This window comes from Taudactylus pleione, unplaced genomic scaffold (genome assembly GCF_031769625.1).
Source record: "Taudactylus pleione unplaced genomic scaffold, aTauple2 ptg000214l, whole genome shotgun sequence".
In the NCBI taxonomy this organism is placed as follows: domain Eukaryota; kingdom Metazoa; phylum Chordata; class Amphibia; order Anura; family Myobatrachidae; genus Taudactylus; species Taudactylus pleione.
The window spans coordinates 6,076,794-6,102,719 of NW_028284616.1; the positions used below are offsets into that span (position 1 = coordinate 6,076,794).

The 25,926-nt window shown below is 43.1% G+C and overlaps 1 protein-coding gene across 1 annotated transcript; it reads right to left on the reverse strand.

Annotated features, from left to right (window-relative positions):
- On the reverse strand, positions 1–24,926 carry PLVAP (plasmalemma vesicle associated protein). The gene is made up of 5 exons (XM_088478519.1): positions 24,311–24,926; positions 20,795–20,861; positions 10,008–10,594; positions 8,503–8,546; positions 1–1,352 (listed from the first exon to the last, which is right to left on the reverse strand). Exons 1-4 carry the CDS (start codon positions 24,662–24,664, stop codon positions 8,520–8,522), a joined length of 1,035 nt encoding a protein of 344 aa, XP_088334645.1. The 5' UTR covers positions 24,665–24,926; the 3' UTR covers positions 1–1,352; positions 8,503–8,519.
- Positions 24,927–25,926: the final 1,000 nt, after the last annotated feature.

Sequence of the window (25,926 nt, forward strand, 5' to 3'; positions counted from 1 at the left end):
TTTATTAAAAACTCTAATACACATATTAGCAATATGCTGCAGAACATATAAAAACTTGATTTATATAGCATATGGTAGATTGCACAAATCGGTATTATATTGTGCATGGATGGTAAAAGTAGGCTTCTTAGTCCTGTACATTCAGCAGCATGGATGTACACAAGGGAAGAGGTTTGTAACGCAATTTGCATTCACTCATTATGGGCAATCGCCAATAGACGCTGTGTGTGATTCAGTATCTAAGGATTTATATGTTATAGAAACAATTTTCATTGTATTACAGTATATGTCCCCAATGTGACAACATTTTATTTAGGTCATGCAAGGCAGACAAAGGTTGAAGTTAGAAATATAGTAATTTTTTTTCTTTATTGTGTTATGTAGGGTAAACTTTATTTGGTATATTCACAAATGGAGCCAGTTTGAATCCTGCAGCACTCTATTACATATTGAAAATGCATTCTTCTAATACATATTTAGAGCTGAAATGTGCTAGTATAACTGTGAGATAAGAATCTTCTCAATTATGTGGTGCCTTGAAATGGGGAATGGACAATACCCTCTCGCCAAAATATAAGACCCAGATTTATCAACAAGTGAGATTCTTGTTATCACTCGTTACTAATCTTAAATGGTGCTCCAACCAATCAGCTCCTAATTGTCATTTTCAAACACATGACAGTTAGGAGCTGCTTGACTGGACACCATTTTAGATTAGTAAATAACTAGTGATAACAAGGATATGACATTGATAAATCTGGCACTAAGCCTCAAATTTTCTGATTGCAGTTATAAATGTACACACTACACTACTGTGCTAAGAAGCAAACACTTTTTTTTTCTTTAATTTTTTTGGTTTCTTTAGTGAACACATGGAAAATGAAATGTGCTTATGTTAAATATGTAATATAGATATACTGAAATAAGGGGAATATATTAATCTAGTACAAATATTTGTTCGACTCTGCTTTTTTCATGTTTAAAAGCTAACACATACAGTATACAATCATGTTTTATAATTGATTATTAAAGCATATGTATTTGAAACACTTTATATATTTACTGGGAATTTATTAAACTCCATATACAAAATAAAAGTTGCTAACTTTTAAAGTACACCTGTCAATAACATTCTACAGTAATTCATGTTAATTCTCTCATTTGTTTTCTGTTGAAAGCGAATAAATGTGTTGTTTTATATGAATTATCAGTGCGAATGTGTGTTTTTTTTGGTGTGAAAGTTGGGTTAACATTGGTTGCAGCTTCTCTTCTACTAATGGAAATAGAGCCAATGTATATAGAAGCAGTCGTCATTTCACATTGAGACATCTTTCTTCATTGGTTTTACATTTCTGTAACAAAAATAAAAATGACTTTTAGTAAATTGTAACTGCAGGGTACAGAGTTTTCAGTCATCCGCAACACTCCCTGCCCCAGTGAAGCTATATACCCTTCCAGAAACTCATTCAAATATGGGCAGCACATATAAACTCCACAGAAATAGGACCATGGTTGGAATCAAACCCATGACCCATGTACTGAAGGCAGCAATGCTAGCCACTGTGTCACAGTGGTTCGCATTGCTGCCTCATTTTAATTCAAATTCAAATGACTGGTTTGACCCTGGTTTAGGGTTAAAGAAAAACCATTTATATGTATACTTTTGACATATACATTTCATAGCATTCTGAGGTAATTTAAGTCTGTAATTGCTTAAATAAATAAGGTATAGATGTATGGAGATATCAAGGTACATTAAATTCCTACTGTACTGTACATGTCTATGTATATGTTTAAGTAGTGTGTACTATACAAGAAAGTGCCAGAACTGGCAGGCAGAAGCTGCTGTCAGATAGTCTCTGTTTAACATAAGCGGAGTGATACATGTAGGAGTGAATTGGTTCCTGACTTCCTGTCAGGAAAAAAGGGTCCGGTTAGAGGGAGGGGGTATAACAGCTGTTAGCAGCAGCTGACAGTGAGTCTGGAGTTCTCCTGCTCGGGTGCCCACCTCCCTGTGGCCTGGGCAGAGGAGCCGTAGTAGGTTGCCGGGTGTAGGGGGGTGGAGCCAGAGAGGAGGCATCAGCGGTGGTGGTCAAGCTTACCGCTGACAGGAGGGTGAAGGTCACGGCAGTGGAGCTGCAGGGTGGTCCCATCGGCAGAGTTGCGAAGAGGGACTGATGGCAGCCGGAGGCTGTAAGTGGGGCGGAGTTGTGACACACCCCTGTTGTTGAGAGACTGTGGTCCCAAAGAGGGGCATGTCTGCAAGCGTAGATGTGGAGCAGCAGCGGCTGCATCAAGAAGTTAGCTGTCGCCTCAGCACAGCTATGGAGCTGAGTTGGTGGAGAGGGGACACGCCGGGCTATGTGAGGAGACAGAGAACAGGAGAGAGGGAGAGTCCACTGGAGGTTGGTGGTAAGCTGACAGGGAGCAGCAGCTGGGCAGTGCAGCATCAGTGAAGCCATATGTAGCAGCAGAGGAGGGGCTTGGCTGCATGCCATAAGCATACAAACTGTTATATGGGCTAATCCCTGCAGTGGCTGCCTGGTTAAAGACTACACTTTGGAAGTGATAACAGTTGTAAATACGATAGCCCCTTACAGTGCAAACAAGCAGAAGCAAGTCAGAGCAGGGGAGTGGCAGTGTCAGCTGGTTATAGCTCAGGAGCAGCTGGTAGCCCACAAGTATTACAGCAGGACTGCTCATTGCCAGCACAAAGAGGAGAACCATAGTGGTCATGGGGGCGGGCAGATTTTCTCAAGAGAGTAAAGTAGTTGCTTAGGGTTTACCTGTGTTGTGACACGTTGGTAGTGGCAGTAGCACCCTACCAGTGATAAACTTGCACTGCATTCTGCCACAGCAGGATAACTAAGGGTTAACCCACCGCATATACAGCACTGCTATTTACACTGATTTATGGGCAACATTTGTCCTTTGGGAACCTTTCCATTTTATGTTATCCTACAAACTGGAAAAATAGAAGTGTAACACATTGAAGCTGGAAGCCAATAGTTAGCACTGAGAAAGGACAATAACTAGTGCATGTGGTGACAACATTTGTAACCAACATTTATTTAGTTTTCTCAGTGTATCACTTATTAAATGAAAGGATGTAGCTACAGCCAGGATTTTGCAGACTTTGAACTATAGATGGTGTTTGCAGCACCAGATTGATAAATCCAGCCAGGACTAAAGATATACTGTATGTAATTTAGTCATTGTATTTTCAGTATTCAATAACATTTAATGTGATGTCAGTTGAAAGGATGTGTATGAAGATACATACAGTTATACACATAAGGTTGACTGCATACAGTATAAGACTAGAGAGGTATAAATAGGTATAGGAGTTACCATTAAGGTAACATGAAGAAATATACATGTAATTTACGGCATACATATGAAATACATTTAACAGGAATGTGCCCACAATGTCTTTGAATAACAGCTTTTCCAGAGATAGGTGAAGTAGTTATTTATACTGGTATGTTGTCTTATGCAATGACATGTAATGTTATGTTATGTACTATGTTATGTACTATGTTATATGAACCTATGTAATTTCTATAAATATAGCAGGTGATGTAATGTTATGTTCATGGTAAGGACTGTACATAATACTTATCCTACAACAGTGTTGGCTAACCTTGACACTCCAGCTGTTATGGAACTACATAACCCAGCATGCACTGCTACAGTTTTGCTATTAGGGCATGCTAAAACTGTGGCAGGGCATGCTGGGATATATAGTTCCACAACAGCTGGAGTGTCAAGGTTAGCCAACACTGTCCTACAACTTCATAAACTTAAGAATTTACAACTGAACCATATGTTGTGGTGACATTATTATGGCGCTAAAATGTCGGTAAGCCTAAACTTCTGTAATTGGGAGAATAAGAATAACATGAGTATATAAACTAATCCCCAATTTGGGTTTTCCCAAGTAGGCCCAGACTACTATTGATACTTGGGTGGAGGCACTGAACTGATAGAGGAAAGGTACACCACTTAGAGAGAGGTTAAGGGTGGGTACATTATACAACATGGGAGTTAGTAACCTGGTGTCCCCTTAGTGGAAAAGGGGGGGTTACAGACTGTAGAACAGACTAGTGATATATTATATGTTTTTTAAGTAGTAAAAACAAAGATGCTTTTTTTGGGGTTAGAATCTCTGTAAAATTTAAAAATCTATACATAGATCTATACTGTAGATACATCAAGCAATCGGTTTGTGCTGGAACTGAATGTTGCTATGCAGAGCTGATGCAAACCAAGGTGCCAATTGGTAGATGGTGTCTAAAACACCAAGGTCTATTTACTAAGCAGTGTAAGGAGGCAGAGTGAAAAGTGATAAGGTGCCAGCCAATCAGCTTCCAACTGTCATCTCACAGGCTGTGTTTGAAAAATGACAGTTGGGAGCTGATTGGCTGGCACCTTATCACTTTTCACTCTGCCTCCTTACACTGCTTAGTAAATAGACCCCTGAATGACATATAATGTGCTTCCACACAAAGCGGCGGCCACTGGCATAAAGCAAAGTCAGTAGATTATTACACAGCATGCTTTTCCATGTTAGTGTTACACCTGGACTGCATGGCTATGATGTCGCAGCCATGGTGCCACACACTCATAGGGGTAAATGTACTAAGCCTTGGAAAAAGATAAAGGGCCTGATTCAGACCCGGACACTATGCTGTACTCGCTCGCATTAAGCGATTTTCACAATCTGCGCATGCGTATGAATTGCAATGCGCGTGCACGAACCAGTCATTGCGATGGGAAAGTGCTTGCCCGTAGCCCGCAGTCTGGCCGCTATTTTGAGTGACAGATAGTGCCGTTTGTGGGTGGTAACGGGAAGGTGCTGGGGTGTGGATGTACGAACGCAGGCGTGCCCAACCATCTGAACGGTGTTTAATGGGTGTGCTTAATTAGCAAAGTAGCGTCATTACACACGTGACTAGGTTGTATTTTAGCCAGAACTGCTCACAATATTGTGGTGGGAAAAGGCTACCACAAGCGCTGCGAGCAGCTCCGATGGCTGTCGATGTTCCCGATTAATACTACAACTGCCGGAGATGACGTGTGATGCGAGTGGCAAAGGGGCGTCTTTATACAGGTGCGAGCGCATAGTGTGGCCGCTCGCTATTACTTAGTGGGTGGCTTTACGCGACGCAGTGCAAGCACATGATTTAAATATCCAGCCCCTTTTAGCCAGCGAGCGGCTGCAAATCGCATCCGGGTCTGAATCAGGCCCACAGTACCAACCAATCAGTTCCTAACTGGCCTTTTTCAAACACAACCTGTAAAGTAAAGCTGATTGGTTGGTACTCAATCTCTCTCCAAGGCTTAGTGCATCTTCCCCACATGTGCTGTAACTAGCAGGCTACACCCCCTCCGATTGACATCATGCTGAGTGGGCGGGGCCACAATCGCTGGTGATTACAGCAATGTCCAGAGCATACTCAGGCTGCTCCAGCGGGCTGTAAGGGCAGCTGTGTGAGCATCTGAAGCATCCTAAGGATGCTCCAGATGGCACAGCTGAAGGGATTCTGACTGCAGGATGCCATTCTAGGCACCCTGCTAGCCAGATGCAGAGGCTGTGGGTGAGCGGCGGTGCCGCCCACAGAGCTCTGCACTCTATGCCACCGCACCGCTCGCACACATCTAGTTATGGCTCTGCTGTCCCCCACTGTCTAAAGAGTAGAGCAGCAATTTTCAACAGCTGTGTGCCGTGGCCTATAGTGAGGTGTACTGCGGCGCAGTCAGGGGCGGAGGTCAGAGCTGCCTGTCATATTACAGATCTGTGGACTGGGCAGCGCTGGCACTGAGCTCCTTTGGAGGCTCAGGTGCGCCTGGTCCGTGACCTGCCTTGATGTGGCGGTGTGACATCACAGGTCACGCACGCCGTGTTGCCAGCCAGCCTGCCATGCCCGCTCTGCAAGACAGCCAGACTGCTCACCCGCCTGCCTGTATGCCCGCACACTCTCACACTGCTGACAGCTCTGCACTGACAGGTAGGTATGTGGTTATCAATGTGGTTGATATTTTTCTGTGAGGGCAGCCGTTGTGGGCATGTGGTTTATATTTATTCTGTGTGACCTGTAATGTTTTTCCTGAGGGGAGCAATGTGTTTTTTTTTGTTTCTGTGGGGGCCAGCCAATGTTATTTTTTTCTGTGGGGGCCAATGTATGTGCATTTTATTCCTGTGGGGGCCACTGTATGTGTGTTTTTTTTCTCTGGGGGCCAAAATATGTGCATTTTATTCCTATGGGGGCCAATGTATGTGTGTTTTTTTCTCTGGGGCCAATGTACTGTATTTTATTCCTGTGGAGGCCAATGTAGTGTGTTTTATTCCTGTGGAGACCAATGTAGTTTGTTTTATTCCTGTGGAGGCCAATGTAGTGTGCTTTATTCCTGTGGAGGCCAATGTAGTGTGTTTTATTCCTGCGGAGGCCAATGTAGTGTGTTTTATTCCTATGGAGGCCGATGTAGTGTGTTTTTTTATGTGGGAGCCAATGTAGCGTGTTTTATTCCTGCGGAGGCCAATGTAGTGTGTTTTATTCCTATGGAGGCCAATGTAGTGTGTTTTTTTATGTGGGAGCCAATGTAGTGTGTTTTATTCCTATGGAGGCCAATGTAGTGTGTTTTTTTATGTGGGAGCCAATGTAGTGTGTTTTTTCATAGGTCGCACACGCCACATCACCTGATAGTGTGCCGAGGCAATTTCAAAATCTTGCGTAGTGTGCCTGGAGTTGAAAAAGGTTGAAAATCACTGGAGTAGAAGGTTCAGCGTCTGCCTCATGGTGGGGGTTACAACATCCCAAATCTGGGCTTTCAGTTCCAATGTGCACATCTGCGGAAACTGGCCTAGCGAAGTGATAAGTTAACCCTCAATTCCCTGGCTATACAGTATGTTTTGGTTTAATTGTAGCGAAAAGTATTCAGCCTCATTGCTGGAGTAAGTGCCCTAGTGATTAATAGACCCCATGTTTCATAGGGCTCTATTTACTACAATCCGCATTTGTAATGCAGATTGTAGTGTGATATTATCAACTGAATTCGCATTGCGAATTCAGGCAATATCACAGGGATTTACTATAAATCCCTTGCAGGGACAGAGCTTGCGATAAAGCTCTGTCCCTGCGAATCCCCTCCGCACACTAGTCACGGTATTTTCGACCGGCCGCTGTTGCTACCCCCCCGGTGTTAAGCCCCGCCCCATCGTTAAGTCCCACCACCCGCGATCGCGGACCCCCCCGTGACCCCCCCTCCCTTAATAGCACTTACCTGTAGTCATCGGTGCTCCGGTGATGTCTTCCATGCTAGTGCACTGGGACCCGATCACCTGATGACCGGGCCGCAGTGCACCATGGGAGACCAGCTGACTGGAGGGAGAACATCACCGGAGCCCCGACCACCGGTCCATGGAGTAATGTAAGTGAATTTTTTTTTTTACTTTTTTTACTTTTTTTTATTTTTTTTAGCAGGGATCAGCTTGCGGTCTGTTTAGAACACACAGCTGATCACTGGGACCGGCTCTGGGCTCTGCTCTCCCCGTTAGAGCAGGGCAGGAGTCCGGTAACCGGGGGAGACCCTGGATAACACCACCTCCAGGTGGCGTTATTATCACAGGGCTTTCCCCGGTATTTATTTACAATTTATTTTTAGTAACTTTGGTCAGATCACATTTCCCATTACAATTATGGGAAATGCGATCTGCTTACTAAAAATAAGTGAGACTTAGGGGTTGGAGTAGAATTTTATGAATTGTACTCCAATTGCCCTGTAATAACTATAGGTGATACTAAAATAATGTGAAAAGGGTGTGAAAACACGCTTCTTCACTTTATTTTAGTAAAAATAATGTTAATAAATAGAGCCCATATTGTTAGATAATGAGTAATAGTATATATACACTATACGATGTGTACAATATATTGGTCCAATCCGCATTCGAGCGATATATCGTACAATATATCTTATAGCGTGTACACAGCTTACTGTTTTGAAAATGTACAGAGTTTCAGACAGACACAATCAACTGTAATAATCTATTGAAACTCGGAATTGATGTGATACGGGTTGGGAGGTCTATCAAGCAGTAGAGTAGACATGTAAAAGTCAACTTTAATTCAGCTTGCATTTCAACATAGAGCAGCAGAACTATTAAAATAATATTAATAACATAATCTTATAATATTTTGGTGAGTATAACATTTGAATCCAAAGCAAAATAGTTGTTACATTGGAAAAACTGAGCTGCATATATCAGGATACTTTTTAAGCACTAGGCTGTCCTTTGCATCACCAAACACTCAGTAATTGCCCACTCACCAGTGACAAGTGCACACCGCATTCACTCAAAACTGCTGTGCTATGTTGCCGTTTCGGACAGTGGAACAGAATGGAATGTCCCTCCTAAATTGGGACAGTTTAGAGGTATCTAATTAAGTGCATTCAGAATAATCAACACTATTGCACAACCACACACACTTCAACTTTTACCTGTTTGTAAAACCCCGTTACATACGCTGTCCTGGGAGGCGAGGCTGGAAAATAGAAAGTTAGATAGTGAGTGCAATTTAATTTTTACTGTATTGATGACGTACAGAACTTCATCTTACTGCCCAAATTGATTGTTTACGAGTACAATATTTACTTTACATATAAGGTGAACCTGATTGAACACAACTACTGTGTGAGCATAGAAAGATGCTGCCGATGCCAGGACCAAACTTAGGAGTTCTAGAAGGGGGTTTCCAAATTCGGTACAAAGCATACTTGCCTACCCTCCCGATTTGGTCGGGAGCCTCCCGAAAATCGGGTGCCGCTCCCGACGTCGCGGGAAGGCAGGCAAGCCTCCCGCAAGGTGCCGACCCCTCCTGTCTCCTCCCCCCGCCCCCGCGATGAGTGAGAATACCCAGCAGCTGGGGGGCCTGTGACGCGATTCATGCCGAATTGCGTCATTTTGGCCCCGCCCCCTGCTTCACAATGCCGGGATTATCGGCATTGTGTAGCGGGGGCGGGGCCAAAATGACACGAGCGCGTGACCACGCCACCCGCTCTGTCCACAACAGCCGGCCGCGCCCCCCTAAATTTAGGGTTTGGCTGCCCCCTCCTGGAAGCCAGAATGTCGGCATGTCTGGTACAAAGAAAACAGCACTTATGGTGCATACACACGGTCAGATTTTTCTTCAGATCTGAACGATAACAATTTAAAAAATCGTTCATATCTGAAGGAAAATCTGACATATCTGACATGTCTGAACAATGAACGATGCGCGTTCCCGATGGTCACATAACGATATCTGACATCTGATGTGTTTGCAGTCAGACTTGGACGATTCCATTCATTTTAATGCAGTCAAAAATCGTTCAAATCGTTCAAATCTTTGGTAAAATCGTTCAAATCGTTCATCTGACAGATCTGAAAAATCTGTCAGTGTGTATGCTCCATTAGCCTTCAACAGAGACTTTGTTTTGTAGTGAATTGTTTACTGTAAATAACAGGTAGCGATAAGCTGTTATCCAATAACAAGAATTAGACTAATAATATAAACCATCCTCTGTAACCTTCAAAGGATAATCATATCCATACCTCCCAACTGTCCTTATTGGGGGACCTCAAAGGGAATGTAGTTTCATCCAAAATTGGACAATATTTGGCTTGGGTGGATTGGGGCGGTCTTATTTTAGCCAGACTTTACATGTCTCAGGACAGGATGTACTAAGCTTAAAAATGCGGACAAACCTTGCTTGCTGCAATCCCAATATACATTTAAATGGTCCGCAGCGGATATCGGAAATGTCCGCTGTGGACCGCCGGCACTGGAGTCCCCATAGAATATTATATGCTCAATTAATGTTGCCTCCTTTAAATTCTATAACAACTAGAAACATAAGGGGAACATTGGAGCACAAATAACATATTTTAAGGTTTAACACCACAATGTTCAATGCATTCAGGTCCCCAAGTTTCCACACAACCACTTACATAGGATATTACCCACCTTGCGGCAATTCTCTAGCTCCTCATCCTTTTTCAAATATTGGCTGAAATACGTGTTAACTTGGTTAATTTTTTCAGCCAGCTGCTTTTCCAATAATTCCTTTTCACTTATAAATTTGATCTTCTCCCTATTGGTGGTGTCCTTATCTTGATTGCACTTCTGCAGATCATCATTAATTCGAGCATTGCTCACCTTCACTTGGCTGATTTCAAGCATGACACTGGTGACATCTTGCCTCAATCTGTTTATAGCTAGGTCTATATTGTTCTTAATTGAATCAGGGATTGTCCTGCATCTCTGAGTTTGGTAGGTATCAGAGGGATTCAAACTGTTAATAGTCCTATCGAATGTTTTTCTCAAATGCTCTAGTTCTAGATCAAACTTTTCATTGATTGAAGTGCAACCACTTTGTAACTGTAGCAGCTGAGATTCCAGGTCTGTCTTCTCTTTTTGGATCTTTTCTTTTTCAGAACTGGCCTCCTGCGCTTGCTTGGTAAGTAAGCTGTTTGTTTGAGAGCAGGTGTTTTTAAAGACCGCAAAATCCCTTTCTGTCTGGAGTTTATCCTTGAGTAAAAAGAACTTTTCCCCTAGTCAACAAATGAGAGATGACAATTAGATGATTGTATCACACAAGCAGCAAATGTTGTATGTGAAGTCTTAGGGGCTCATGAACATTCAGATGCGCAAGAAACAAACCTTTACATACATTTTCCTCAGCTGTACAACATTAGCATATGCACCAGTTTTACATAAGGAGCAATAATAATGTATGCTTATGCACCACAATAGCATAGAGAAAGGGCAGGGATAGCATAGTGATAGCATAGACATGAGTCAGTAGCATATGATGGTCAGTACTAGCATATGATAGTTGGACAGTATTACCCTATTTGTACACAATACATTAGTGTCATGAAATACAGTAATCTACCAGTACAAAGCTGTTCAATTAGAGCATTTTCTATATATAACGCTTTTTTATATGATGCCATATACACAGCTACCGTGGCCAGAAAGTCTGCATCGGCATATGCTAGCCTAGACTTTCCCCGGGTGCAGCTGACACTGCGCATGCGCACAGTGTCAGTTTCCGGAACTGGCCAGCGGCTACGGGGGAAAGACCTCTCTCCTGCACCTGGATCCCCCATAGGCTTACAGTAGTTTACACCATCTGAAGATGGTGTAAACTACCGGTGCTAAACTCCGAAAAGCTTTGCTCTTTGGAGTTTAGTACATAGGGGTCAGATCATAGGCCCTGATTCAGACCCACTCGCAAGCGGCTGTCCGCTCGCAAGTGGGTCGATGTTGTGCACTGCGCATGCGCACGACGGCGGGAGCTCCGTCGTGCGCATGCGCCAGACGCGACGAGCGAAGGAAAGTCCTTCGCTCGTTGTGTCTGATCAAAGGGGGCGTGCTGTCGATGTTGATTGACAGCACGCCCCCTTTGGTGGGCGTGCCGGGGGCGTGCCTCCCTGACGGGGGCGTTCCCAAGGAAACACCTACCGTCAGAAGCCGGCCCACTGACATCACTAGTGATGTCAGTGGGAGTGATTTTGGCTCTGATAGAGCCAAAATCACTCCGGGCCTTGCTGTTGAAAACCTCAACCGCAGGCTCCGGCTCGCAGTTTTGATGGTCGCGATGGTCAAGACCATCGCGGCCATCAAACTGCACGCTCGTATAGGCTGTGGGTGGTGACCCACAGCTATACGAGCGTTCGGGGGGACGCTCCATAGTTATGGAGGACGGCCCTCATTCAGAGCGTGCGCTCTGCTCAGAGCGTACAGCTCTGAATGAGGGCCTTAGTCCCCATTGATAATAATGGGGATTGCGATCTGCAGTGCTAATTAGCACTTTGCCAGAGATTTCTGTGAAATCTCCTGCATTGTGTTATTAGTACATAGGAAGAATACATAAAATTATGCAGAAACTGCAGTTTCTGCCTAATTTTATGAAGAAAACAGCTTGATACATGGGCCCATAGTCAGAATTACTGCTCATGTGTTAAGTGTCTGACTGTGGGGCCTATTCATCATACCTAAACTTTCTCTGGAGGTAATTAGGTTTAGAACTCGCATGGAGTTCTACCTAATTACCAGAGGAATTCATAATTCCTCCTCCCCATAACTATCTATTTCGAAAAGCTTTCATTTTTGCGATAACAGCTTTTCAGGAAATAGATAGTTATCCCTGTCTACACTAACTTACCGCAGCTGTAATCAGGGCTGCGCATGCGCTGTTACGTTTGTTAACCCAGGGCATGCACAGCACTACCTACAGCTGCGGTAATTTTGTGTGTCCCTCCCACCCCCTCCACTCACTTGCCCCCCTCCTCCCTCCGCTCACCTCCCCCCGTCACGGACTTACTTGCTCGCGCAGCAGCCTCAGGCTCTGTCTGCTATGCTGTCACGTGTTCTCCCAGCAGAACTCAATAGTTTAGAAAAAAAAAATGTTTTTTTTTTCTAAACTTTACTGTGTTCTGCTGGGGAGAACACGTGACAGCATAGCAGACAGAGCCTGAGGAGAGTCCAGAGCGATGGATGAAGACGCCGGGGGACATGCCCAGCTGGAAGCAGGTAAGTGTTACCTACTATACGCCACCTCACAGTGGCGTATGGTAACACCATCAAATTCTGAAAATACATAATTTTCGGAATTTGATGAATACCATAATTTCCATATCCCCATACTAATGTATGGGGAGTGTGGAAATTAACGCAGGGGGACTTAGCAGTGATATCTACTGTGCTAAGTGTGTTCATGAATACTAAAATAACGGTAATTAAGGAAAATGTCCTTAAAAATTTAATTTTAGTGTTGATGAATAGGCCCTTGTGTTACATGAGATTGTGAGAAAGGCATGCTGAGAATTGTGTATTTTAAATATAGGAAGATTAAGATATAATAGATAAGGTGCACATATCTCCTGTCCATTGAGACTATGCTGATTTAAGGGGTTGCTGAGAAAAGACATACTTGATGACAGAAAGTACATGTGCTGATCGTGAGGGGTTGTGCTAGGGAGGGCCGCCCCATCTGGAATTTGCCAGCAGTGTCAGATGACCAGTCTGGCACTGCATATATGCATTTATGCGTGTGTAAGTTGCACTAGTCTTGTGTGGAAGCAGAATTTACGTTTGATAAGGGAACACGTTTCAAAGATATTTGCAATATAAAAAAGGCTGTATGTCAAAATAAGCTGCATGGCCACACTCAGATGTTCACGCAAGTGATCCTCAGATGCAGCTACATGCAGAAGGCATCTTTCTACTACAGGTGCCTCCTGCTGCTTTTGCATATGTTAGCATCGCTGCTGTGTCCAAAGATGCAGTATAGATTCTAACTCTGGGCCTGATTCAGACCTGGTCGCAAGCGCTGAGCGCTCGCAACCGGGTCGATGTTTGCCCACTGGGCATGCGCACGACGGAGCCGGCTCAGTCGTACGCATGCGCGAGACCCGGCTAGCGATGGGTGCTCCGTCGCTCCGGGTCTCGCACCAAAGGGGGCGAGCTGTTGATGGTGGGGGGTGGCTGGCCAAATGGAGGCTTTCCCAAAGGAACGCCTCCATTTGATGTCAGTGATGTCAGTGGGAGAGCTTCCAGCAGTTCTAAGGACAGTTTGCTTACAACTACAGAGGTAATAGTTCCCACCAATCAGGACACATTACTCTGACCCCTGATGTTCATTCTGTGAAATAATAGCCCTTGCTGCACTCTAATTATAGCTGCTGGGCCAACGTCTTCACACTGCCATTAACCAGGGGCTGATTAACAATGGGGAAGGTGGCGCTGCAGCTCCAGACCCCCCCATGAAAATAGGCCCAGATCACAAGGATTCGCTGGTAGACATTAGTGACAAGAAAAGGCTGTCCGAAGCCCCCCACACACACTTTCTCTGTTTTTTAACTAGTGTACTCAGAGTGCTGCAGACTCAGGGCTGGCACATGTGTTATCACGCCACGTGACATCAAATAGGAGGTGGTCTCAATGAGGGCCCCTGTCTACTGTCAGAGGAACTTAGCTGATGAGGAGAGAATGCAAGACTGCCTTTGGCAAGTTATCTACAATGATGCTGCCATTGTAGCAGATTGAGGGAGGGAGGGAGGGGAGGGTGGGGTTTTTTGAAGCAGCACAATAGGTAAAATACAGACGTGCGGGCACAAACAGTACATATGGAGGAGGGATGTCAATAAAGAACTTACAGATGAAGAGTACACTACAGAACATACAGATGGTAGTAAGGTAAAGAGCATACAGAGGGGGGGGGTGAGGAGTACAATATAGAAAATACAGATTTGGGGGATCAGTAAAAAGCATATAAAAAAGGGGGAACGCAATATAGAACAAGGATGGGAGTAGCACAATAAAAAACATATAGATATGGAGAACATAATACATGACTGTTTGGTGGGCCACATACGGATATAGAAGGCCCAATACGGACATAGAGGGCCACATATGGACATAGGGGCCTATTCATCACCGGGGGCCCTAGTGATGCTGTGGGGGATAACCACCTAGCCAGGGGAGATACTTCTTCATAATTCATAATTGCTCCGGTGTGGGGACAGCTGCTCCGATAAGCAGCTGTTCCTTCGGTTAGTACAGGAGTAGCAGCGTTACTTACATCCCCCGTGGCCGGCTTCTGCGCATATGTCATGTGTGACCTGAGATCATGCAGGCACAAAGCCGCCAGGGAGTCAGTGAGGAGGCGGCAGAGGGATCCTCTTCGTATCCCCGGAACTCATAGGAACTCCCATAGGAAGGATCAGGGCTCTGAGAACAAGCGCCATCTGAAGACAGTTTGCTGAATATCAGGTGGTCCTATCCTGATGATGAATGGCCAGTTAACTTAAATATGCATAAACTAGTGTTTCCGCATGATTAACAGGCCATTTAATTAAGTATGATGAATAAGCCTGATAGACACATACAGACATAGAGGGGCACATATGGACATACAATAGACACATACAGACACAGAGGGGCACATATGGACATACAATAGACACATACAGACATAGAGGGACACATATGGACGTACAATAGACACATACAGACATAGAGGGCCCAATATGGACATACAATAGGCACATACAGACATAGAGGGGCACATATGGACGTACAATAGGCACTTTCAGACATACAGGGCACATATGGACATACAGTATGCACTTTTAGACATAGAGGGGCACATAAGGAAATATGAGGCCACATAAAGAACAAAAAAAAGTATTTTGCATGGAACACAGCTGCAAAAATATGCTAATGCCTGCCAAAGCTCAGCCAGCATAAAGAAACCCACTGCAGCTTTCTCATATCTGTCCAATGTCACTGTTCTACGTAATCATTGTTACTATCGATGCACATTGGTCAGTCACGCAGCATTTACAACAAGTCTGGCCAGCCGCAGACGCTGCAAGTCTCCCTGCATGCAGAGAGCTCTAATGCTGCGTGTGCAATCGCAGTGGCTAATTTATGCAAGCCCATTAAACGTCGTTCAACAAGATAGGCACACCTGAGTTTTTACGACCACCCCCCCCGCCCCGACACAACCCCTCAAACGCTGACACTCTGTCACTCACTGCAATGAATTCCTTTGTGCTTCCTTAATCGCAATGTAATTGCTTATACGCATATGCGATGGCAAACAATCGCTCTATCTGCATCCGTAATTGCCATTGTGTACACTGCTGAATCAGGCCCATAGACACATACAGACATAGTGGGCCACATATGGACATAGAGGGGCATATACAGACATAGAAGGCCACATACGGGCATATGCAGGCACAAACAGACATAGCGGGCCACATACATACATAGACATATAGGGACATATTGGGCCACATATAGACATAGGCACATACAGACAGAGGGCCACATACGGACATACAGTAGCCATATACAGGCATATAGGGGCACATACGGAACATATGGGGCCACTTAAGGACATACAGATATAGTGGGACACATACAAACAGAGGGCCTGATTCAGCAAGGATCGCAACTACCATTATACACGCAATCGGCCGATTGTTGCGTTCTGCTCATGCTTATGCATCGCAGTGCGCAAGCGCGGACCAGCCACTGCGATTGGGTCTGTGATCACAGTGACTACGCATACCCATCACAGAGTGATTGACAGGAAGTGCTGTTTGTGGGAGGTGATGTGGGGGGTGGTCGGCGTAATGCAGGCATGCCAGTGCGTTTTAATGCCGTTGCAGGGGCGTGCATAAATTAGGCACTGCAATGCCATATGCAGCTCGAGTATTCAGTGCGTTCGGTGTGCGTGATAGTACTCGATGTTACCGATGGTTTTGCAGTCTTGCTAAACATTACGAATGGGTGTAAGGTAAATTGGTCATCTTTATGTTGTGCTGCGACGGCATAGCGATCGCAATGGATTAGCACACTATCGCAGTGAGACTGCATGCGTAATCGGAGCCGGGATCTTAGTTGCGATCTTTGTTGAATCAGGCCCATAGATACATAGGGACATATGGGGTTCACATAAGGACATAGGCACATACAAACATAGGCACATACAGACATAGAAGGCAACATATGGACATAGAGGGACACATACAGAAATAGACCCATACGGAGATGGACACATATGGACATAGGAGTGCATATACGGACATAGGGGGTTATTCAGCTTCAGACGGATTTGCAAAGCAAATGCAGTAAGAGGTGTTTGACACCCTCTGCTGCATTTGCGACCCCAGCACTACGATCAGTCGTGATGGTGGACCGATCGCAGGCAGAGACATAGAAGGGTCTGTGTGCAATCACGCAGGACCTGTTCTGCACATTCGCAATATGGGTCCTGTGCACATGCAGATTCCCGATAATCGGGAATCTGTGTTCAGCTTTGCACATATGTGCAATGCTGAATCAGGCCCATAGAGGGGCACATACGGTCATAGAGGGGCACATACGGACATAGAGGGGCACATACGGACATAGAGGGGCACATACGGGCATAGAGGTCCACATGCAGGTATAAGGAAGGAGAAGACAAAAAAAGGAATATTGTAAATGGAAAAAAATAATCTAAATTGAATACATATAATGATTACATTAGTAATATTAGTATAAAGGCTATCTATTGAAATATGTTAACCTCAAATAAATACATGGGGTCTGTATACAGAATAGATAATTGGCAGTTATTATTACTACGTTTAAATTAACTTTTATAACTACTGTACACCCCATTTACCTTCTCTATAAGATGTTTAGAAGTTATATACTGTATTTGGATAGATAGCCGTTATAATAACATTACTATTGCAATCATAATACAGTATATATTCTATTTATATGTGTATGTATATATTATATTTTTCAATCATTGCTTTTTGGAAACCCAAAATGAGCAGCAACGATAGGACAATTTAACAGAAGAAATAAAATATGTTATGCAATGTTATAAGTATGTTTTCTTTCGTGGAGGGGGGCTCGGCACCAAATTCTAACTTGCTTGTAAGATGACATGATGCCCCTGATGCTCAGCAATATTTCTGCGGTTCTAAAATAAATCCTTATTTCACGCCTAACACGTATTCTAGCCAATCAGCTCCCAACTGTCATCTGTTTGAAAAATGACAGTTGGGAGCTGATTGACTGGAGCACCATTTATCATATGTAACATGTTTTATCACTCGTTGTGAAGGATAAAACTTGTTGATAAATGAGGCCCTCACTCCCTTAGTGGGCGAGGTTTGAAGACACTATTGCAGAAAGCTCCCTTAGATTATAGATTATTGTCTGCTCCCTATATATTTGGGGCATTTAATCATTTTGTTTAAATGTAGTAAATGACTCTGTACAATGTTAATGACAAAGATAATATTGATATAGATTAATTAATTGAGATTTTGTATCAACACAGGACAAATCTGAGGTGCTGCTTTCCAAATTTGGGAACAAAAAGATACAAAGTTTAGGCAATTTATAGATGAAGATAACATTACTGTAAAAGTTTTTTTCAGTGTGGGGCATAATATGACACATTTTTGTCTGCGTCTGTTATTTCTTGCTATGAACATAAGGGATTGAGCTATATATTGTTTTGGGGACACTGGGCCTGATTCAGAGCCGGACGCTCTGACCAGAGCGCTTGCTCTGAATTAGGGCCCTCCTATCTCATTTTGGAGAGGCCTCATGGACGCTCGCATAGCTGTGGGTTACCACCCACAGCTTATACAAGCGTCCATGATGATGGTCGCGATGGTCAAGACCATCGTGACCATCGGGCTTGCGACGAGACCCTGCGGTAGGGTCTCGCTGCCGCAAGCCCTGGAGTGATTTTGGCTCTATCAGAGCCAAAAGCACTCCCACTGACATCACTACTGATGTCAGTGGGGCCGGACTCAGATGGTAGGCGTTCCCATGGGAACGCCTCCGTCTGGCAGCCACGCCCCTGGCACGCCCACCAAAGGGGGCGTGCTGTCACTCACCATCGACAGCACGCCCCCTTTGGTGCGAGACCCTGAGTTCCTCATCGCTCGCTGGGTCTCGCGCATGCGCACGACGGAGCTCCCTCCGTCGTGCGCATGCGCATTTGGGCACCATCGACCCGCTTTGCGAGCGTACTGCGCTCGCGAGCGGGTCTGAATCAGCCCCACTGTTGCAGTGGCGCTGCACTAGTTAAAAATTAACTGGAAAATGTGGACACTGTTTGCTACCCTGGGGAGATTGAGCCCATATGTAGCTCTTAAAAATCTATTTTAATGGTACCCCATTGCTTCACTTATTAATGCACTGTACAAGGAGCTGTGCTTTATGTTTGAGTATATGAACATATCACCGGGAGCATAACAAACAAGCCAATCTTATTGCATACTTGCTACTCTCGGATGGCTATTCAGGATGCCCAGAAAGTTTAGCAAGTTTCCTGGAGGATGCCCGCAGCTGCCCAACTTCTCGAGTTATGAGGCAGTGTGGGTGGCCGATCACGAACTTCGTGCTGAATCGCGTAATCGTAACCTTGCCCCCATGCTTTACAATGTCAGTAATTGTGGCATTGTATAGTGGGGGCGGCCCATGACACAAGCAAGGCATCACGCCCTTCTATTGGCCACTTGGCTGATCCACGCCTGCCGCATCGCAGAGCTGGCTGGTCCTTCATGAAGGAAATAGCCAGAAAGTCGGCCACTAGATTTTATGTGGCTCAAGGTATGTCACACAGAGGAGAGGCAAGGGGACTATTCGTTGATGCAAGACATAGTTTACACAGCCAATAATGCAAGGAGGGGCATGAGACAGAACAATTCCCACACACAATGCAATGTGTAATAATTTATAAATAGTAATAATAATAAGCATGTCCCCTTACCAAATCCTCAAACATCGCAAGGGTTAGACAGCCTGGGCTGCTTTCTAGTATAACCACGGGTGTGTAGTCCCCGTGTTATTGTGGATATCAAGTCTTGTGCCTCTATAGGGAACAGAGACACAGAAAAATGTGCCTCCTCTCCTAGAAGTTACCATCCCTGGTCTGAAATACACAGAAGATCTTCCTGACTTATTCAGAAATAGGGGTTTAGGTGCTTAACAAGATTGAGACCCCTGAAGCAACTTGTCATCCTAGAGGTACCAGTAAAATGGACTCTGGTCTCTAAGACTAGATACCTGCCCATCAGTTAAGACAAAAAAAGCACCCATTATTAGAAAATAAATTTATTCCCATGAAAAAAAAAACCCACACTCAGTACAACCAACTGATCCAGGATTCCCCATGGATCTCCTTCATCATCAACCAATCAAAGCAGCAATAGTGAGAATCCACTTGTGATTGTTGTGATCCCATGCAGTGTACTACACAATCTAAATTACAAGGTGGCATTAAACATTGTAGTTGATGCACCTTGTGTAGGCTAAATGTTAGCCATCTTAATGGAACTCTGCGCCTGATTCAGAGCCACTCGCTAGATGCGATCACTCTCACGATGTGTATGCAAATTGCGTAGGCAGTACTATCACACAACAATGCATTAGCATGCCCAGTATTTCTTAGAGAGCGATCACATAGTGTATGCAGACACCCACCAGCCTGTTTTAAGATGCCTACTCCTGCACGTCATGTCCAGGAAGTGTATGCAACCATTCGTACATCGGATGCGATTGCAGCGCTTGAGGTTGACCATACCCTGCCGAATGCATTGCGAGCACTTCAGTGTAAAAACAAGCCAGGTGACGTGTACTATGATGCTGTCTTATAATTATGCACACCTCTAAAACGCCGTTGAGATGCTCAGGCACGCCTGCGTTTGCACCTCCACACCTCCTTTTTAATGGCCAGCCCCTGTTACCATCTGCAAATGGCTTCCCCTGTCACTTAGTTTGCTGGGCTGTCTATGTGCAGCGAGCGAATGCATTGTGAACTTTCGCTAAGGTATGCACATGCGCACAATGCATACACACTGCATACCATCGACAGCAGCGAGAGTATGCAGCTTAGCGAGCGGGTCTGAATCAGGCCCTCTGTGCAGCCCATCATATGCCCCTGATTTTGTTATAGTATAATATTATTACAGAAGGCATAATAATAATGTTGGTGACCTGCACAATTAGGGCTTCCATGCTTTTGAAGTAAAAAATAAAAAAAACTTTAGGACTGAATTTTCATAAAATCCAATGCATATACATATAATTATATGGATGTAATACATTTACTGTATGTGGAGTCTGGATTATGGGGTGATAAATAATATGACACAGCTTTATTGTGGGGAAACCTTATTAAGTAGAAATGAATAATAAAAATTGAGATGTCTTACGAGTGCAGGTCATGTTCAACTGGTCCAGCAAATATTTTATTGGTCTGCAGGCATCTATATTGGGTGGCTAGAAAATGAAACAAAAAGAAACACTAGTTGTGCATATTTGTAAAGTGGAGAAGTACCCACTGTTACCTGTTGTCGATGTACAGTAGCTATACTTTTCAACCAGTGTTTTGCATCTATTCAGTTATGAAAGTGTAATAAGCCATGTCTTTGAAAATAGTGATCAAATACAACATGAGACAATTTAGTCATCAATACTGACCTGACCTATATATCCTGGGGAGAGATCCATAATTAGGGATATACACCTATTATAGGGGTTGTAGTTCGCTACCACCGGTCTTAGTGCCGACACTGGTATCCCTACAAAGGAGTTAAGATAGGTATTGAAATACCGATGCCTAGGGGGAGGGTTAGGGTCAGACACCACTGGGGGGTGTTAGGGTTAGGTACTAAGGAAGGAGGGATAGGTTTAGGTACTAAGGGGGGTAATTTAGGTTTAGGCAATAACGGGGAGGGTTAGGCTACCAGAAGGGAGGGGTAGGGGGAGAAGGGGGGAGGGTAAGTATACTTACCTGACCCCTGTCGGGATACCAACCATTGGGATGTCGCTGTCTGTATTCTGACAGGAGGCATCCCTACAGCCGGCATTACATACCCATTCCACATTATAGCTTACCTACCAGCAGCCCTGAGTTTTATTGAACAGTTCCAATTTGTAATGGTTTGGGCAACGTGATTGCATAACCTAACTGTGTCACCATTTTCCATTGTTATAATAGTAATTCATAATCAATGGTGAGGATAATTTAGCATAACATAGATAAACTATAGAGATGTGGTATAAATCAATAGTCTTACAAATGTAGTCTATAAATCAGCTTCAGTGATCTTACTAATTCCTAGAGTACTCTAAGGGGGTAGTCTCAGGAATTCAGTTAACAAAATAGTGTGTGTATATCGTTTTGTTTCCTATGAAAAAAGGTGCTGGTATTCACCTGGAGGTACAAGTTCAAACAAAATTAATAGTAGCTTTCATGCTCTGGATAAGTGTGCATGTGCTTCTTTCATTCATTTCTGAAATTATTTAACCGATTTCTTCTGGTTTCTAAACGACTTTTAATAATTAAAAATTAGACCAAAAAAATGGTACTCAAATACTAGGACACAGTGTAGGTACGTACTATATGGGCACCATACATGTATAATAAATAGGTAACTCTGTTGGCATAATTAATTCGAGACAATGTTTCTAGTACGAAAGGGACCAAAATCTGCATAAGCAATTGTATTAATACTGGTGAAATACTGGCATAATCAATGAGGAATGCTGGCTTAACAAAGGTAGGGAGTGCTTAGATGTGCACATGCTCTTATAATAAGAGGTCCTTGCTGCTACAATATGTGGAAGTTTTGATCAGTATAATGTATGATTGATAAATGAGGCTATTTTTGATACCAAAATACTTTATCCTGTCACAGCTTCAAGGCTGAATTAACCATGAAGTAAAATACACATGTGCTTAGAGCATCATAGAAAGGGGGGCACCACAGACATTTTCCATTGCCGGATTTACCATGGACCACATGGTGCAAAACTGCAAATGGTGCAGCTGAGCCAGGTTCCACAAAAAGGGGCTACTGTATATGCAATAATAAAAATAATAGAGGTTAATGATATACAATAATTGTGGGAATACAACAAAATTAGAATCTGGTAACTGGTAAACTGCCACTGGGTGCCCCGAGGCTCACGTGATCATTCTTGTCTTGGTCATGTCGGCTGTCATGTTTAGTTGTCCACTGACAGTGAGTGCAGTCTGCCCAGTACAGTGTTGCCAGATGGGAGGTTTACTACAAATTTGGAGGTTTTTAAAGGCCTTGGCGAGAATTTTGGAGAGTTCATATTAAGAAGGTTCTAAAATGTATTGTAGTGTTTATAACCATGGTTGTCAATGCTCACTAACAATGTTTTTTTTTCACATCTCTGACCTGGAATACACAGGCACATTTTAGTGGTTTCAATTTAAAATTCCATATGAGGTACAAAATATTTCACCTGTAATATTGCAAGTAGACCTAGAAACATGCACTGTTAGCAGTCCCTGATGACCGCAGTGAAACTTAGAAAAACTTGCACATATTTATTATTGAGTACGCATAGTTCTTTTGTATTCTACGCTTGACCATTTAAAATAGGGTTCACAATTATGTCTTATTCAACTTACAACGGCCGTGTTTATTATGCCAAACACACCTAGTGAAGCTGTATGTGCCTTGAATGCTTTTGTCTAATCTGTAAATTAGGTGTAAAATAATACTATTGTGGACAATGTACAAAAAAACGCAATAAACTAAACACTTGCAATTTTACCTTAATTTATCTTCTTGATTATTATGATTATTATTATTTTATTATTATATGATTATATAAAGGGAGTTATTCAGAGATAACAACCAGTAGCAGTTTATAGAAGTGCTCAAAATATAATTCAATGTTTTTATTAATATTTTTGATTGTATTATTATTACTACCTATCTTTCATATGGTAAAATCACCCCTGATGATTAATAATTGTTTAGCAAATTGACCATATTATACTAATACTTCAATTATTTCACCCATCAAGTATTCCAAGGAAGAAGAGATGATCATGCTCAGGTGTAATGATCCTTGTATGATCCATGTAACGTATTAGTGTAGTTTACCTAAATGCTGTTAGTTGAGGCATTACTTTACAGTATCTTACTACTGAAAGGTGGGACATACTAAGAAAGATTGTCAAGTAAGGAGTACTCATATGTAGCACTCAATTAATGTTCTGAAGATCTTTATAAACATAAGTAAATTTATATTGTACAAGGTATGAAGAAATGAATAGCGACTGAGAGCAAGCGAAACTGAACTGTTTAGGGGCCTATCCATTAGCAGATAAATTTGAACGATGAACGATTTCATCGTTCAGAGCGATTTATCGCTCTGAACGATGAAAATGCGCACTCCCGCGGCTGACAAATTTTGTCTCTCCAACATGTTGGTCAATTATCGCTTATCGCTGACAGATATTAGAAATATCTGTTGCGGTAAACGACGAACTGCGAACGATATTTTTAATGAAAATGAATAGAAACATTAAAAAAAATCCACTCGCTGATTGATGTCATGCTATATTGTTCGTCGTTTGTTGTTTGCAAAAATCTGTCATGTACATGACAGATATCTGTCACCGCAGCCCCAGACATTTTCAAGGGATAATGTTTTGTCTTTCATCTTTTGAAAAAGATCTGCTAATGGATAGGCCCCTTTTGGTACATTAAGCATGTACTAATTTTCACAGTAAATAAAAGTTAATAATAATAATCATCAAAATAATAACACAAATACTACTCCTGGTCTTACATTAATCTAACATATTCTGAAAAGTTATTTGCCAAGATCTAGCTGCACATGGAGCAAAATTAATGTAGCTCACGCTAAGCTTATAAATGACATAATAAAGTCATACTTACACAAACTGGCACTTTGGTTACATTTTTACATTTAAATAACATGTCAGTGCAGTTTTTCTTTTGCTTCTCCTCGGCAGCAAGTTTCGTTTTCTCGAGAGTTAATCGATCATTTAGCCTGTTATAATCAGCTGTCAGGTTTTGGTAGCGACTTTCTACGCTTTTTAGACGAACCTCTGTGCCGACGTGGGCATTGCCATACAGCATGAAGAGCACCAGGCCAAGGATAATGAGAAACTGGATAATAGATAAGAAGAAGAAGAAATATTTCAGATAATACCAGCAGCCTTTCTGCTTCGATCTCAGGATGTCCTTGGACTCCATTCGGAACTTGGCCATTGCATAGTTTGGGTCCATGGTTGGTTCTCTGGTAAATGTTTTCAATTTGCTTTAGGCTCTACAGAAAGCAAAATCTACTTTTAAAAGAAATAGTCCAGCAAAAGAAACCAGAATTCCTTAGTTCATGTCTCTAGTCACTGTTCAGCATCACATTATAAGCCCTCCCTTTGTGACCTAGGAGAACTGGCAGCTTCTTAATTTTATCTAGAGAAGGGTCTGCAGGACAGGGCGGGGGGGCTGTCACGTTAAGGTTTCTGACTTACTGTTTAGATTAGTTTTTTAAAGTGTTTCCCAAGCCTGTCTCCTTCCTTCTGCTCAGGATGCATCCAGCTTCCTTACTTTTCATAACAGTCAGTGCTGTGAAAATGACTTTTGTTATTAGAGTCTAATGGCCGAAATGCACATTGTGTAGGTACCGACCTTAACCAAACCCATGATCATTATTAGATCTTTTACATTAAATAACTTTAAACATCTCAGATATGTACGTGTCATGTAATTTTTACAGTTTTCTACAAACAATACTTCCATGGATATTTCTTGAACAATGTATAGGATTTTGTATTTGTAAACCTCTAACCAAGGACACTTTTATTTTTATAAAAAGGTTTCGTATTTAAAGCCTCTATTGCATTTTTTTAAGTAGAAGGAATGGATAGAGGGGGGGAATCAGAAATTTAGAGATTTTGACCAGGAAACACCAGGGCGAATCATGGATCATGGAAACACTGAGCATATGCTCCTCTGACCTCTGTGTCTCACAGGGGACTGTCAGTTTGAATTATCTGCAAACAGAGACCTCCTCGCCACTCTGCCAGCATGTGTAGCCACTGTTTTGCTTATTAATTTTAAACATTCAAAAAATAAGAATTATTGACATAAATAGGAATCCAGGCGCCAGAATTCCGATCGCCAGAATTCCGATGGTAAGTATTAGGGATAGGGGGAGAATTAGGGTTAGGCTGTGGGGGGGAGGGTTATGCTTAGGATGCGGGTAAGGAGGGTTAGGGTGAGGGTTAGGCAACTTACTTTTGGGCATCGGAATTCTGACTGTCGAAATGCCGTTGTTGGTATTCTGACTGCCAGCATCCCGACTGCTGGGATCCCGTACCCAACCCCTAACTAGTGCATACTGGGAACACCCCACAAGACCTGCCATTTTGGAGATGCTCTAACCCAGTCATCTAGCCATCATAATTTGTCCCTTGTCAAAGTCGTTAACATCCTTATGCTTTCCCATTTTACCTGCTTCTAACACATCAACTTCAGGAGCTGACTAT

What these genes read in the sequence shown, in the direction of transcription:
- PLVAP (XM_088478519.1), bottom strand. Translation starts at nt 24,664, where the DNA reads ATGGACCCAAACTATGCAATGGCCAAGTTCCGAATGGAGTCCAAGGAC. An exon ending in GTTGAACATGACCTGCACTC is followed by an intron (nt 10,595 to 20,794) that starts GTAAGACATCTC and finishes TTTGTTGACTAG; the next exon opens with GGGAAAAGTTCTTTTTACTC. An exon ending in AGCTAGAGAATTGCCGCAAG is followed by an intron (nt 8,547 to 10,007) that starts GTGGGTAATATC and finishes TCTATTTTCCAG; the next exon opens with CCTCGCCTCCCAGGACAGCG.